The sequence below is a fragment of the Anopheles darlingi genome, chromosome 2 (genome assembly GCF_943734745.1).
Source record: "Anopheles darlingi chromosome 2, idAnoDarlMG_H_01, whole genome shotgun sequence".
Taxonomy (NCBI): domain Eukaryota; kingdom Metazoa; phylum Arthropoda; class Insecta; order Diptera; family Culicidae; genus Anopheles; species Anopheles darlingi.
In genome coordinates, this window is record NC_064874.1 from 12,460,463 (window position 1) to 12,474,683 (window position 14,221).

Below are 14,221 nucleotides of genomic sequence, written 5' to 3' on the forward strand. Positions count from 1 at the left end.
CGGTCGGAATCGTTTATTTTGTGTTAAAAATCATTGAAAATGCTGCGCAAAAGTAAAAAAGCAGGTACTAGCGATGTGAAACATCATTGAAGTGTTGTTGGTTTTGGGAAGATAAAAATAGCCTGATAGAATTTGCCGCAAAAACGAATAGTCCATGTAATTCACCACGAACGGCGCAGAGCTCGGCGATCAAACAGGCCATGACAACACGGATGTTTATTTGCGCAATCTTAGTAACCGGGTTACTACTAGCGGCGGGAAGATTCGGCGCCGGTTGCTCCGCGGAAGCCAGGGAGATCCTTCACCCTAGTGTTCGCCCTACCAAAGGAGAGCCAAGGATGACGAGCGCCAAACTGCTGGCCTGTGATTTCGAGGTTTTTGGCATAGTGCAAGGTGAGTTTTCAGGTAGACGATACCAGTAGTGCTGTTCTAATATCTACGCTTTGAATTGCTATGTTTCAGGCGTGTTCTTCCGCAAGGTAAGTTTTTTATAAATAGATTGGCTAGCACAAGGACTCACTTTGGCGTCGTGTTGTCCGTTTAAGCACACCCAAAAGTATGCATCCAGTCTGGGAGTCCGAGGGTGGTGCAAGAATACGGCCGATGGCACTGTGAAGGGACAGATTGAAGGCGAGGAGAAGGCCTTCAATGAAATGTAAGTAGCGTCACTAGCAACCGCCGCTAGCAACCGCAATCGACGCTAACGCATGCTTTGTTCGCTGGTTTGCTTGGCAGGAAACACTGGCTGCAAACCAAAGGAAGTCCCTCTAGCCGTATCGATAAGGCAGTGTTCAACGTACCGAAGGAGCTGACAGCCTTCACGTACAACGATTTCTCAATTCGTCGCTAAGCCATGTAGACAGCCTGTAGGAATGGTCAATGGACTGATTAATATATTTGCTTGAAGCATAAAACAAGGCACCGAAGGTACATGGTAGCGCCCGGAAGGCTTTTGTGGGCATAATTTCGATCATTCTTCGTTTCCGGAAGACACGGTATATACAGCTAATAAATGCACTTTAGTGAACGAGGTTCAGAGCTGAATTGACGAAGACCGATGGTGACCGAGGACATCGTTCGGCAAGCTACTGCTTGTAATCCTTCAACGGATAGTGCTCCTGATGCTTGGCTACGTGCTCCTCCATCTCGCGCATCTGCTCTTTCAGATGGTTCGGCATATCCTGGTACACATCCTGGAACATTTCCCGCCAATTGGGCTTCGGAATGCGTTCCGATTGGTTGATCTGCGAGAGCACCTGCTTGCGGACGGACTTGACAAACTCATTCTCTTCCTCCTCATTGAACCAACCGCGCCGGATCATGTAGTGTTTTAGCTTGGTGATCGGATGCTCCACCGTGTTCCACACCTCCAGCTCTTCCGCTGGCCGGTAGGCGGTACTATCGTCCGATGTCGAATGATGCCCGATACGATAGGCCATCGCCTCCAGTACGATCGGTTTGTTCTCGCGCAGCACATACTCACGCGCCAGTTTGGTGGCGTTATACGTTGCAAACACGTCCGTTCCGTCGAACCGCAATGCCGCCATACCGTAGCCACTGGCGCGTCCGGCAATACCATCACCACGGTACTGCTCTGCCGAGGGTGTCGAGATGGCGAAACCGTTGTTACGGCAGAAGAAGATCACTGGACAATCCAGCGTGGCCGCAAAATTGAATGCCGCATGAGTATCGCCCTCGGAGGCGGCGCCTTCGCCGAAGTACGTGACCACGCACCGTTGGTTGTTGGGTTGCAGCTTGAAGGCGTACGCGGCACCGGCCGCTTGTGGGATCTGCGTACCGAGCGGTGACGAGATCGTCACAAAGTTGAGCTTCCGCGAACCATAATGTACCGGCATCTGGCGTCCTTTGCCCTGATCCTCGGCATTACCGTAGCACTGGTTGATAAAATCCGAAATGGTGAATCCGCGCCATACCAACACACCCGCCTCACGGTATTGTCCGTATACCCAATCTTCGATACTGAGGGCAGCGGCACTGCCGATATGGCTCGCTTCCTCGCCAAAGTTGGTCATGTAGAACGAAATGCGTCCCTGGCGTTGCGATTCGTACAGGATTTTGTCCATCGTGTTCAGCAGCACCATATCACGGAACATTTTGCGCACCGTCGCCTGATCGAGCTTGGGATCCTGCGATTCATCCTCGATCACACCCTCGCTGTTCATCACGCGATAGATCGACAACGGTTCCATGGTTTCCGGTAACGCCAGCTTCGGTGCCGTGACGAACGAGGCTTGCTGAGCGCCCGGAAACTTGGCACCGCCTGCTCCGGCTGCGTGCTGTTGCGGTTGCGCGGCATCGGTCGATAGGTGCTGATTGGGCGGTAACAAGGAAAGATGTTTGCATTACTATTCAACGTACTGAGACGTAGAACGTGCGATCACGCGATCATCGTCTTACCTTTACCGATCGGAAGAAGGCTGACCGTCTGGCCAGGGCGCTGCGTACGGCGGTACGGACAAACGACATGTTTTCGCGGGGACACGGGACACGGCACTACACGAATTTGAAATCCTAGCCCACTGCGCCGATTACGTCAAACCACCTGTTCCTGTTGTTGATCGAGATGATAAGGACACACGTTGTTGGGGCTGTTGCGACTTCGAGTTTACTTTCGAGGAAGTTTTACTTTTTTGTGTGACGAGGACGACGACGACCGATTACGTTAATTGAAGGTGCTGGAGCACACGCACACGAAACGGAACCAAAACGCGATAGCACTACTACACTCGCGCAACGAATTTGTGGAAATTACCGTTTTCTTAGGGAAATACTGCGATTTGTAAATGGAAAATGATTGAAAAATGAAAATTTAATGTATGAAATAGTGTAGAAGTAGAGAAACTGTTGGAAAATCGAGAAAGTTTCGGTCTGTTTTCGTGGCACCAACGGAAAAATTCGAAAATGACAACTGCAGTGACCTGTCAAAGTCGACGCGGATCAAAACAAACAAACCACGCAGCTTCCACGCAGCGGGAGAAATCTGGTTTTCGGCGTTCCTGTTGCGATTATTGCGTTATCTCAAGGAATTTCTACCATTTGTAAGTACTGACCACGCGTCCATCCGATCAGGTATAGTGTCCGCTAGTGCAGGAATCAGTGAATGAGTCAAAGTGCCCGGTAACCCGTAGCGATTCGCGAATCCTCGTTCACGCGCGTGCCTTTCGATTTTTGTCCTTCTTTCCCAGGCGTTTGGGTGTAACCCCGCGGCTCGATCCGATCCGAGCGATCGAGCCTTGAAGCCTCATTGTGTCCACCTGTTTTCGCGTCGTCCGCTTTGACCACCACTCTGGCCCCCTTCCCCAAATGTCCGTAACAAACAACCATATCGATTATCAACAGCACAACACGGGCCAGCAGGCAAGCGGCGATAGTATGGCATCTCCCTCTCCGAACAACGCTACGCTTGGAACGTCGAATACGACCGGCATCTCGAAGGGAAACTCCGCATCGTCCGCTGGCGGTAGTTCGGGTGGGAGCGGATCTTCGAGTGGAAGCGACGGAACGACGCAGCTCCTGACCAAACCGCGCCTCCAGGAGCTTGTGCGGGAAATCGATCCAACGGAGCAGCTGGACGAAGAGGTCGAAGAGCTGCTGCTACAGATCGCGGACGATTTCGTCGAGAACACCGTCAACGCTGCCTGTCTGCTGGCGAAGCATCGGAAGGTGCCAAAGGTGGAAGTACGTGACGTTCAGCTACATCTCGGTGCGTAATGACTGTTGCTGTTAGGCGGGTTCGCGGCCGCAAGGGGATCGAATCTAATCAATCTGCTTTCTGTTTTCTAGAGCGCAACTGGAACATGTGGATACCCGGGTTCGGCACGGATGAGCTTAGACCGTACAAACGTGCGACCGTGACAGAGGCGCACAAGCAGCGACTCGCTCTCATACGGAAGGCAATCAAAAAGTACTAGCATCATATCCGTGCATTAGAACTAGCGATAAGCTTTATAAGAATTATGATAATAATAATAATGGTCGAACGATACCGTAAAAGGTGAACCCGCTGTTGATGATGGTTGGAAATGGTTACTTTTGGTTTTTTATTGCTTTCCTTCTGTCGTACAACAATAAGCAAAAATGGGAAAAGAGATAGAGAGGGACCTTATCCAGTCCTGGCCACACCGGCATTGCTAGTGATTCACAGCTCGGTTTTACGTTCAATCTTCACGAGCTCCACCTCGAAGATAAGCACCGAGTTGGGCGGAATCTTCTCTCCGGCGCCACGCTCTCCATAGCCCAGTTCCGGGGGGATGATAAGTTTCCGCTTTTCGCCCTCGCACATGTTCAGCAGTCCCTGGTCCCAGCCCTTGATCACCTGGCCCATACCGAGTGTGAAGGTAAGCGGATCACCACGCGGAATACTGCTGTCGAACTCGGTGCCATCCTCCAGTGTGCCCTGCGATAGAAGAGGGGAGGAAGATGTAGGCCGTTTGGAGGCTGGTGGTGGGACAGGTTCCCGTCTACTTACCGTGTAGTGCATGTGCACCAGATCTCCCTTTTTGGTGCGAACCGAGCAGTTATCAACCCGCTTCTTGACTCCGATCTTCAACTTTCCTTCGGCGCTGGCAAGCTGTAGCAGCGCAAGTCCGGCCAGACACAGCAGCATCAAACGTGAGAACTCCATCCTTTGGTAAGGCGATGGCACGAAGATTGTCTTTAGACGATATCAAAGCGATTTTCCAGTCTCACCGGCAAAGAAAATTTTCCGTTTTTATTTTCCTCGCGTTTTTCCGCTTTTTCTTCTTCTTTGCGTTCCGGTTTGACGTTTTTGACAGTCCAGCAGAAAATTTCAAAATCTCGCAGAAATCCGTTGGCTCCGAAGTATGGGGCGGAATTTTTCAATTAATTTCAATAAAGCTGTCCGATTAACCTGTAGTTTTTTGTTTATTCCTCCGCAACGTTCGTAGAATATGTTTACTTTAAAAATCAAGACATACAAAATAGCATCACTTTTCCAACGTTTTTTTTTTATATTCCGTTCCTCGTGTATTGTGCGTTCGTTAAACCATCGTTCCCATCCCCAGTTGGTGGAGGTCTCGACGCGCTTTACCGGACTCATCGTCACTTTCCTTCATCCCCGGGCCCTACCCAACTTTAAATCGATCTGTAGCTAACTGATCTGTAGCAGAAGCTAACGAATACCTAAGGTCTGCACTACGCCGGTAAATAATCTCCTTCGTTCCACACTCTCTCTTTCTCTCTCCCGTACACAATTTTTACGCAAAGGAAATGCCGCACCTAATAGCACAGATATCGCGCGTAGATTGTATCACGAACCTGTTTTATACTTAGTAGAAAAATAGTTTCAAACTGTTCCAAGGCCTGCTAGGGCGTTGCCGAAATGACACTGATAGCATAGCAAGCGGACTCTACAAATTACCCTCAGGTTTTATATGCTTAGGTGGGTAAACTATAAACGAATATACAAGTATATATATAGCTATCTATCCTCCGCAATCCCGTATGCCTCGTGTAGCATTGAATTCTCCCTTTTTTTGTTTTTGGTGTGATGTGGACAATGAAACGTAGTACGTAAAGATGTGGATGCAAATTGAGCAAAAGTTGCAAAAAGAACGCAAAAATTTACACGAAAGCATGGATGGAAATCATCGTGAACGCCCCCAGAAGGCACTAAAGTACACGTTGTCCAATAATACGTACAATATCAGTGCAAACGGATGTTTTCCCTCATTTTTTCCATTCGTACCTCTCTCTCTCGTGTGCGCTTCTCCCTTAACCACGACCAACCGTTCGTTTGAATCAAATCGAATATATGTTTCCTTCAACTTTTGCCATACCGTTGGGTAATGGCTTTGACCCACTCTCTTTTTGTTGCAGTGTCACCTATAAAGCAATGGCAGGATGGTATGGTTGCAAAGCATTCCAATGACTGCTCCTGTCTCACCAAACATAACAACTTCATAGTGCATCATCCATCTCCTTCATGCTACGCGAAACAACGACCGAGAAGGCAACAATTCCATATAACGATTTTTCAACGAGCAGCACATAACACAGCCAGCTTCCCCCCGGGTCCTGGGAGTTGCCGAAATGAATCAATTGTTCAACGAAGCCCAATTGCTACTACCGGGCGGAATGTTTGGGACAGGGGGTTGCTGGGCCGAGTCGCTTCTTTCCAACGTACCGAGGACACGGACGCCGGTTAGTCCACTCCCGCAAATCCTTGGCTACCTTCGATTGCACTTATTAGCCGCTCTTTCAGCTGGGCGTAGCTCTCATATGGGGGCAGATCTAATCGATTAAAGCTGTAAAGAGAGAGAGCGTGGAAAGAATGGTGATATAACCCTGGATCGGGTTGCTCCCTCATACCAACCACTTACCATGTGTGTGCACGAGGGAAATTGTTGACCGTGCCCCACTTTTCAATCGTAAAGAGCTGCGGCCCGTTCGAACCGTACAGCTCCTTGAACCCATTCATCGGTACCCGGGAAGTGCCGGTCACGAACTGTAGCAAGCGGGCACGCATCTCGTTGTTAAACGACAAAACGGCACGCCAGAACCACAGCACTACCGCATGGTTCGCATAGTAATCACCCTTGTACATCGTGTTCTTCTTCCAATCGTTAACGTCAATGCTCTGGATACCGCACATCAGAAGCTCGAGCTCGTTCTCATCGAAGATCTTGAGCAGCGTCAGCGGTACGAGCGAATTGACGCCCTCCAGGAACGCTTGCATCTGATCCTTGACCCGGGCTTCAAACCTCCAGTCGATCACGAGCCGTATATACTCGTCCTTGTTGTCGTTCGACACATCCAGCTCGGCACCACCCGGTTTCAGCTCCCGTTGGCTCATCGTACCGAAGCTCTCCTCGTCCACGCTGAACGTCAGATCGAGTTCGCTCGGATCGTTCTCCTTGATGTAGAGCAGCGAGTTGTAGTACTCCGTATCGACCGCTTCCATGTCCTTCAGATCGATCGGTTTCTGCAGCATCATCTTGTAGAACGGTCGGATAAAGAAAGCATCCAGAAGCTTCCCATGGTAGATGGCCATTCCAGCGATTCTTCCGATGAATCTGAAGACCAGGAGACAAACGAAAACATGAATTCCAGGCCATTCGCATTGGTTCCCTTCCCGATCCCCTTTCCAAAGCATACCGGAAGTAATTGAGATGCTCCTCGTTACACAGCCCACTGTTCGGATTGATCTGTAGCGTGTAGTTGTCCATGGCGGAATACTCGAACAGCCCGTAGTACGGATTGAACATCTCCTTCGATAGCAGATAGAACCATTCGCGGGCCAACCCACCATAGTCGAGGCCCGTTTCGCCCTCGAACTCAACCCACAGCTTCGTTTTCAGCAGATCGATCCGGGTGACCGAGTTGATCACTCGATAGGAATCCTCGAGGATCGAAGCCCGCCTCACCTTGATGTCGATCTTGTTCGGTACATTGCTCGGTTTCTGCAGCTGGTTCTTAAAGTACTCGTACTTCTGCTTGTAATCGCGCGAGTACGGTACGGCTTGGCCAGCGATTTTGGGGTTCGAAAGCCGCGGATCATCCCACTGGGTGATGCGTGTGTTGTGATCGATGAAGAAGGTGCGACCATCGCTGTGTACTCGCTCCTCCCAGCCTTCCGGCAGTGGACCGAGGTTATCGTCCGATGATCGTGGATCCTGTCCATTGCTTCCGGTGGCACCACCATTGGCAGCACCGGTGCCCCCACTGGCACCGGAACCGGCTGCATTGGGGATGGGACTAGCGAAACCGGTACGGGGGTCGACCCAGGACGTGGTTTTGTTGATGTGATCGATGTAGAAGAGTCGACCGTTGGCCGCCACTTGGACGGCCCAACCATTTGGCAGCCCGGCCGCACTGGGAGTCGCCGGTACGGCGGCAGTCGGTGAAGCAATGCCACCACCTAAGATAACCGTGGAATCCGAGCGGACTTGATTTGGCGTTGTCATCGCAGAGGATTGTGGGCTCGACACCGTTTGGCCACTAGCGGAGGAAGACGTTGCACCTTCATTTGCCTACGGAAAACACGGGAAAAGGAGAGGCGTAAAGGTTACAGTGAAAAGACAAGAGGGGTGCAAAAAAGTTGTTAATAAGGACCGCAATAACAATACCCCAAAACCATGCAAAAACACAACAGAAGTACGCAACGTCAAGGAATTAGTATCAAAACGATCATCATCCGCTTCAACAGCAGTTCCGGAGCAGTTCACGATCCGCATTCCACCCGTGCCGATTGGTTAGTGTACCTTGAACGATCCAATTAAAACACACGATCACAAGCGGACAAAGCAGATTAGATAGTTTTGCTGGCGAACAAACGAACGAACGAAGGAAATAAGCGAAGAAAGATAGAGTAGAGGAAGAAGGCCGCGTCCTATCGGCTAAAGCGATCCATCACCTGGTGGGGTCATAAGAATGTTGCTATAAGGGTTAGGATTTCTACGGTTAGCTCATAGCGCCGTGTCCCCGGTTATGTGCCTATTCTTTCCTTCGGGGACCACCATTCTTTGTTGTGGCTTTAGTGTCCCCTTTTGATCGATAGTTGAAGCGAACACATGCAACCCCAAGGTAACAACTAGAGTACACACTGTAGTCTGTCTAGTTGCTGTTGATCGTTAGTACTTGATCATTCGAACCGACCGGAAGAGGGATAGGAAAGCTAAAACAACCAACCTCTGTGGCGCTCTCGTAACCGGAAGCAGCAGTAGCGGTAGCAGCATCAGCAGCATGATCACTACCATTAGCTGTCGCCGGACCGGGACTGCTACGAGCGGACACCGTACCCTCCGAATTGGATTCACTGATAACGGCATGGGAAGAAGAAGGATTGGCTTCACTTCCATTCACCACCGGTGCCGTCCCTTCGGGCTGTGACGCGCGGCGCCTCTGGCTGGGTACCGGTGTACCGGTAGGACTAGAACGTGCCGAAATGGCCGATGTTCCTGGTGGTGGTGGAGGTGGCGCTGGTCGTATCGGTCTGCTGGTGCTACCGCCGGTACTAGTGATCGATACGTTTGACGGTGAAGGGGATAGCTGGCAGCCACCGGTACCTTCAACGCTACGTGCACCCATATTCATAGTGCTCGAGGCTGCTCCGGACAGGCTTATCATTGAACTGTTGAGCGATCGATCGGCACCGAGCGAAGCCATGGGAGACATAGAAGCAGCTGTGGTGGCGGCGGTAGCCGCTCCACTGCTACTACCCACTTCCGAAGCAATACTAACATTGTCCGCCTTTAGACCGGCCGCGTACGGTACATCGAATGCAGGTGAGAGACGAGCAGAGAGAGAGGGAGAGAGAAGGATGAGAATGCGGAATGATATTTACGGGATCGGCGCATGATGATAGCTGGTGGTTCTAACGCTTAATTCTTTGCGTGCACTAATGCTCTGAATTGACAAAAGGTCTTCCGTTAAGCCATATTCTTTACGTCATTTGCGCTCAATTTTTTCTTCGTTGTTTTGCGCAGGATAGTAATACTAATGACCGAATTCGACGAATGCGCTCTCGGACTTTCACTAGTTCGTTTTTCGGTTTCTGTTGTATTCCTGATTTGAAATGCAGTTACTACGCTGCACGTGGCTTAGATTCGAATCGAAAAAGCAAAAAATCAAAAAGCACCCAACATCTTATAAGGACTAAACGTTACTAAAGGAAAGATGTACAAAAGAATCTTCAAAAAATCAAAATGCAGGATCCACCATCGATTGTCCCCGTTTGCGGCTATTGGACGGAAACAATTACCGTTAGTTGTTCCACAACTTACCAGGCTCGCAGTATTGTTGCCATTGTCCGGATCGTTGCTGATGTGAAACCGCCGCTGAAAGGCGGCCACCATCTCATTCAAACCTGGCTGGGCCGGTAGGACACTCGGTCGTTCCCACTGGGTCGTGCGGGCGATGTGATTGACGTAGTAAGTCCTACCGACCGGATCCTGCCGCACCTCCCAGCCTGGTGGCAATGGTTCCGGTTGCTGCTGTCGTTCATGATGGTGATACTGCTGCACCGGATAGAGATGATTGCTCATTTGGCTGGCTGCTCCACCCGCTGCCACCCCGCTTCTGTGTGCTGCTGACGTTGATAAGGAGGGTGAGTCAGGCGAAGCGTTGAAACGCAGATCATGCGACCAGGCCCTTTCGGTGGTGGTGGCTGCCGCTGCCGTAGTAGCACCAGCCGCACCGCCGGACGATGTACGTCCCGCGGCCGGATCATTGTCGCGCATGATCGCATGGTAGATGAGCAGCGAACCGCGTACCTTGGCACCGCGCAAACTCGATTGTCGCTTTGCTCGCAATGGATACGTCTTGGGTGCGATCGTACGCCCGTCCTGTTCCCGTGGCAAATTGATGAGCGTTAGCTCGACCATCCCCATGAAACCATCGCGCGTAAGACGGTTTTCATCGAACACCTGCAGCACAAGCTTGTGTTCGTTCGGTTTAACGTGAAACACAAACTCCTCGTTCCATACCGGATTCAGAGTCTAAGGAGGAGATGGAAGGAAACAATCTTTACTGTACGAAATGGAGAAATGCATGACAATCCTACCGATCGGGCACAAGCTTACCCTTCGCTTTGTTTTCGTCACCATCTGATCTATGTTCACATCACCGATGATCGTGTTCTGCTCGATCTTCACGTACGGATCGCTGTAGCCGAAGATATCTTTTTTCGCGAGCGAGCTCGCCGATAGCACCTTGATCCGCACATACCGTGCATCCTCGTCGTTCTGTAACAACACAAAAAAGCATTCATTAGAGCTGGGGCATAAGTATTTCAGTTATGAAATCGAATTACAACGTCGACTGTGATTAATGTACACTCGCTCTCACTCCCTCTCTCTGTCTGTCTCGCTTACAGACACACCAGCTGCTGCTGCTCAAACTCTGACTTATCTCTGCCGTGGTCAACGATAAAAGAACAAGATCGAAGGCAGAAAACTGCACATTCATACCATCTCACTGAACAACAACGGTGTCCGCGTCATCCCCGTCCGGTCGGCCAAAACGGTATGCTGCTTCTTCACGAGCACGACAATATCACTCGCTGGCAACTTTCTACGTAACTTTACACGAGGCGGAGTTCGTCGTTCTACTCGTGCTCGAGAGAATGCCACCTTGGCTACATAGCCGCCTAAGTCTCCAGCAGTTCCAGCACACCGCGGCAGCAGTTGGGAAAGGGGTTCCGGGTTAGCCAATTACATTCTCAAACGACGCGACCGCAAAAGGCTGTAAGAGCGGGTGCTGTCTGGTTGCTGACTTCTCCTGACTGACGGCGGTTGGGTTCCGTGCGAAACCAAGCGCCAGTGTCGATGCTTCTTCCGATGCCCTATCAGTGTGGTGGTGTGAAATGTGGAGTTTGGTGCGCTCGTTAGACTATTTCATTCAACCGCGACGGGCCTCATGAGAGGATGGGTTTTTTTTTGGGAGAGTGGCACGGTCCCAATCGTCTCGTCGGCGCCTTATCAGCGATAATAAAGCCCTGATAAAAGGCGGGGGAGAGCCGCGTGTTCACGCGCAGCTGGCAGCCCTTAACGCAGGGCCCCGAAGGATACCACGGGACTCACGCCTATATCCAATGATTTCGAGAATGACATTCCTCCCTTCCGCTCTCGCCATGCGATGGATTAGATAAAGAAACAGTAGATACGAGACCGTACTACGGCCTCGCGAAACTATTCACCTGCGTAACGGTGGCCCTGACAGCCATCCTCGGGCCACCGGTGGTAGTATTAGAGTCGATAACGGACAGCATCGAGCATCTAACACAACGCAAGATAACAAACATGTTTTTGTATGTGTGTTAAAGATGTCGTGACCGAGCACCAAACCGGTCGGTCGTCGATGAGGTTTTCCCGAATCGTGGTTTATCTAGGCGATCGCTAGCCAATCCCGCGCTAGCGGAGTGATTGGCGGATGATACCAACACACGCTACCGCTGATCCCGTGGCCTTATCCGTTGCCGTGTTAATTATTGATGAGTAAAGAAGTAAGCCTCCCAAACGCGAGAACCACACATGTGTCCCGGTATCTCACGGAGCTGTAAGGCGACAGGAGGTTAATCCTGGGAGGGGAGATTAGAAAGTTCCATCTGGCTTCCGCTAAGCCGCGAGACTGACGCCTTCGATTAGTGTTGTGCCATCGGCCGTACGGTCGATTTGCCGTAATGGCCATCGGTTCAGTGAGAATTGTGACCCCGCTGCTACCGGTCCATCGATTTGAGAATTCGGCCGCCGATCGATAAACGGCAACTGGTGATCGGTGATCGATGGCCAATTGAAGGCCAAGAGACCAAAACCATTCTTATCGTGTACGGACGGTAGCGGTCTCGTTATTGGTGTAGTCCCAATACCGACCAAATAAATTCTACCGGAAACCAGGCGTCTTGATTCCCACATTCATATCTTCGAGCTACACAGCGGTCAGCTACAAGATCAGCTCCGTTGAGTACGCGCCGCGTGTGTTTACGCTTCGTTTACCTTGGGGCACGTACCAGCGTTCCAGGGTATTCGGATCTGCATCCAATGCCTAAAAATACACAACAAGTGACTGAATTGAACGATAAAACCGAGCACACGACCGAGCGAGCGAACGGAGCAGGAAAGGGGTGAGCGAACGAGTGTATGACGAATGGTGGTTTGCCAAGCTGATAAGCGGGTGCGGTAGCGCGGTAATTGTTCGGCCCATCTGCCCGCTGATGCGGGGGAACATGGCCATCAACCCGCTATTAGGATGATGTTGCCGATCACGAGGGATGTCGCCGCTTATCAGTGCACCGGGATCCCGGTCGCGATGGTGCGTCGTACTATCGAGCGCAGGCCGGTTCCCTCCGTACACATGCAATTTGGCATACTTTGGGTTCATCAGCGGGATGCGGATAAATCAGATCGAATCGGAACCGTTGCTATAGCTACTTACAGCGGTAAAGAGTGATCTTCGGGTTCCCCCGAAGACAAGGTCCAGGCAAGGGGAAGCGTTGCTTGCGGAGTTACTGACGGATTGTGCCCTTCGGCGGGGCGGACGTTGCGGTGTCATCAGTGATCCGATGGGGTGAGGACGGTGCGGCGTTCGATAGGAGGGTTGAGTGCCCAACGACGGCAGATACTGCTGCCCTGACGACGGAGCTACGTTCTATGAACGACCCGGTCCCCGTTTCACTTAAGCTACCTTTCTCTTTTTCTCTCTCCTTTCGTCTTGATTAGCGCGGTGCAGTCGCCAAGTTAGTCATCGATGCTGCACGGTGGCGACGGCGACCGGAAGGGGATGGATGGAACTGGTTTCACGTTGGCACTGCTATGCTGTATGCTACTGCAGCCGTTCTATGGTAGCCACCGATCCGTAAAAAAGCCTCGATGACGACGCAGACGATGATGATGATGATGATGACGCAGAGAGAGCCAACTCTCTTCACGGTCGTGCACAGCCGGAGGAATCACGCGCCTGCACTTACGGGGAGGTAGAACGGTGGCACACTTGAATGCACTTCTTTGCACTGCACTCGCGGGAGGCGCCTCGATGCACAGGCGCTGGTCAGGCTGGACCGCCGTTGGCCACTTTTCGCATCTCGACGGGCGACTGAATAATCGCAGAACTCTCGCCAGCCTCGTCGCTGGGTTTTACGCAGCTACTACACGGTCGGGGCGTTCTGAGATGAATCACGAAACATCTTCTGCATCTGCCCTTCGTCGTCACTGCACCTTCGCGCACTTATCACCCACGAACGGGAACAGCGAACCCGTAACGACCCGTTGGCGGAAACGTTTGGATTTTGCAGGACAAAAACTTGCTCCACCTCCACTCGTGTCACGGTACGCGGCGTTAATTCGGGAATGGGGGGCTCTTTTTGCGTCGGAGCCCAAGCCTCCGCTGGCACGAACCGGAAATGAATATGTAAATGCGATGGGGCGCTCGCGAGTATTTTCCTTTATGTTCTAGCCTCGCCACGGAAAACGGGGACGGGGTTCCTCAACCGTTCTCGAGCGATGCTTGACAGCTGATGCGACGATGCGAGGTTTTCCTTTTCCGAGGGTTTTCTTCCACCGAATTATGTCGAGAAATAAAACGCACAATCCGGGGACACTAAAAATCCGGTCCAGGCCTAAAGTTGCCTAAATTCACTAATTTGACTTAAAATTCTCCATTTTAGTGGCGCGCCTTGTGTATCCACAAGGTCGGAGACAGGGAAGCAGTTTTGCTCGAATTTTTGTTGTTGTAAAATCTTAACGAA

General features: G+C 51.3%; 5 protein-coding genes across 8 annotated transcripts; 2 read left to right on the plus strand and 3 right to left on the minus strand.

Moving 5' to 3' along the window:
• Positions 1-60: 60 nt before the first annotated feature.
• Positions 61-872, plus strand: LOC125952522 (acylphosphatase-2-like). Its single transcript, XM_049682030.1, has 4 exons — positions 61-393; positions 463-479; positions 546-655; positions 736-872. Exons 1-4 carry the CDS (start codon positions 201-203, stop codon positions 848-850), a joined length of 435 nt encoding a protein of 144 aa, XP_049537987.1. The 5' UTR covers positions 61-200; the 3' UTR covers positions 851-872.
• A 156-nt stretch (positions 873-1,028) lies between these two features.
• Positions 1,029-2,672, minus strand: LOC125952508 (2-oxoisovalerate dehydrogenase subunit alpha, mitochondrial). The gene is made up of 2 exons (XM_049682011.1): positions 2,419-2,672; positions 1,029-2,330 (listed from the first exon to the last, which is right to left on the minus strand). The coding sequence occupies exons 1-2, from the start codon at positions 2,485-2,487 to the stop codon at positions 1,086-1,088; spliced, it is 1,314 nt and encodes a 437-aa protein (XP_049537968.1). The 5' UTR covers positions 2,488-2,672; the 3' UTR covers positions 1,029-1,085.
• A 280-nt stretch (positions 2,673-2,952) lies between these two features.
• On the plus strand, positions 2,953-4,042 carry LOC125952520 (transcription initiation factor TFIID subunit 12). The gene is made up of 3 exons (XM_049682028.1): positions 2,953-3,059; positions 3,207-3,724; positions 3,805-4,042. Exons 2-3 carry the CDS (start codon positions 3,325-3,327, stop codon positions 3,930-3,932), a joined length of 528 nt encoding a protein of 175 aa, XP_049537985.1. The 5' UTR covers positions 2,953-3,059; positions 3,207-3,324; the 3' UTR covers positions 3,933-4,042.
• LOC125952523 (peptidyl-prolyl cis-trans isomerase FKBP2) lies at positions 4,026-4,773 on the minus strand. Its single transcript, XM_049682031.1, has 2 exons — positions 4,490-4,773; positions 4,026-4,417 (listed from the first exon to the last, which is right to left on the minus strand). Exons 1-2 carry the CDS (start codon positions 4,643-4,645, stop codon positions 4,160-4,162), a joined length of 414 nt encoding a protein of 137 aa, XP_049537988.1. The 5' UTR covers positions 4,646-4,773; the 3' UTR covers positions 4,026-4,159.
• A 194-nt stretch (positions 4,774-4,967) lies between these two features.
• Positions 4,968-14,119, minus strand: LOC125952494 (E3 ubiquitin-protein ligase Nedd-4-like). 4 transcript variants are annotated; one of them, XM_049681971.1, is made up of 8 exons: positions 12,913-13,016; positions 12,474-12,522; positions 10,563-10,724; positions 9,765-10,478; positions 8,671-9,231; positions 7,138-8,012; positions 6,363-7,055; positions 4,968-6,287 (listed from the first exon to the last, which is right to left on the minus strand). In XM_049681971.1, the coding sequence occupies exons 2-8, from the start codon at positions 12,513-12,515 to the stop codon at positions 6,185-6,187; spliced, it is 3,150 nt and encodes a 1,049-aa protein (XP_049537928.1). In that variant the 5' UTR covers positions 12,516-12,522; positions 12,913-13,016; the 3' UTR covers positions 4,968-6,184. The 4 variants fall into 4 exon arrangements, with proteins under 4 accessions (XP_049537928.1, XP_049537927.1, XP_049537930.1 ...); XM_049681970.1 differs by lacking the exon at positions 12,474-12,522 and having other exon boundaries at positions 12,913-14,118; XM_049681973.1 differs by lacking the exons at positions 12,474-12,522; positions 12,913-13,016 and adding an exon at positions 10,950-12,440.
• Positions 14,120-14,221: the final 102 nt, after the last annotated feature.

Excerpts from the sequence above, each read along its gene's own strand:
- LOC125952522 (XM_049682030.1), top strand. The coding sequence starts at position 201 with ATGACAACACGGATGTTTATTTGCGCAATCTTAGTAACCGGGTTACTA. Across the intron at positions 656-735 it reads GAGAAGGCCTTCAATGAAAT|GAAACACTGGCTGCAAACCA; the intron begins GTAAGTAGCGTC and ends TTTGCTTGGCAG.
- LOC125952508 (XM_049682011.1), bottom strand. The coding sequence starts at position 2,487 with ATGTCGTTTGTCCGTACCGCCGTACGCAGCGCCCTGGCCAGACGGTCA. Across the intron at positions 2,331-2,418 it reads CCTTCTTCCGATCGGTAAAG|CACCTATCGACCGATGCCGC; the intron begins GTAAGACGATGA and ends CCGCCCAATCAG.
- LOC125952520 (XM_049682028.1), top strand. The coding sequence starts at position 3,325 with ATGTCCGTAACAAACAACCATATCGATTATCAACAGCACAACACGGGC. Across the intron at positions 3,725-3,804 it reads TGACGTTCAGCTACATCTCG|AGCGCAACTGGAACATGTGG; the intron begins GTGCGTAATGAC and ends TCTGTTTTCTAG.
- LOC125952523 (XM_049682031.1), bottom strand. The coding sequence starts at position 4,645 with ATGGAGTTCTCACGTTTGATGCTGCTGTGTCTGGCCGGACTTGCGCTG. Across the intron at positions 4,418-4,489 it reads TGGTGCACATGCACTACACG|GGCACACTGGAGGATGGCAC; the intron begins GTAAGTAGACGG and ends CTTCTATCGCAG.
- LOC125952494 (XM_049681970.1), bottom strand. The coding sequence starts at position 13,029 with ATGACACCGCAACGTCCGCCCCGCCGAAGGGCACAATCCGTCAGTAAC. Across the intron at positions 10,725-12,912 it reads GAAGATCACTCTTTACCGCT|AACGACGAGGATGCACGGTA; the intron begins GTAAGTAGCTAT and ends GTGTTGTTACAG. Across the intron at positions 9,232-9,764 it reads GCAACAATACTGCGAGCCTG|GCGGACAATGTTAGTATTGC; the intron begins GTAAGTTGTGGA and ends GCCGGTCTAAAG.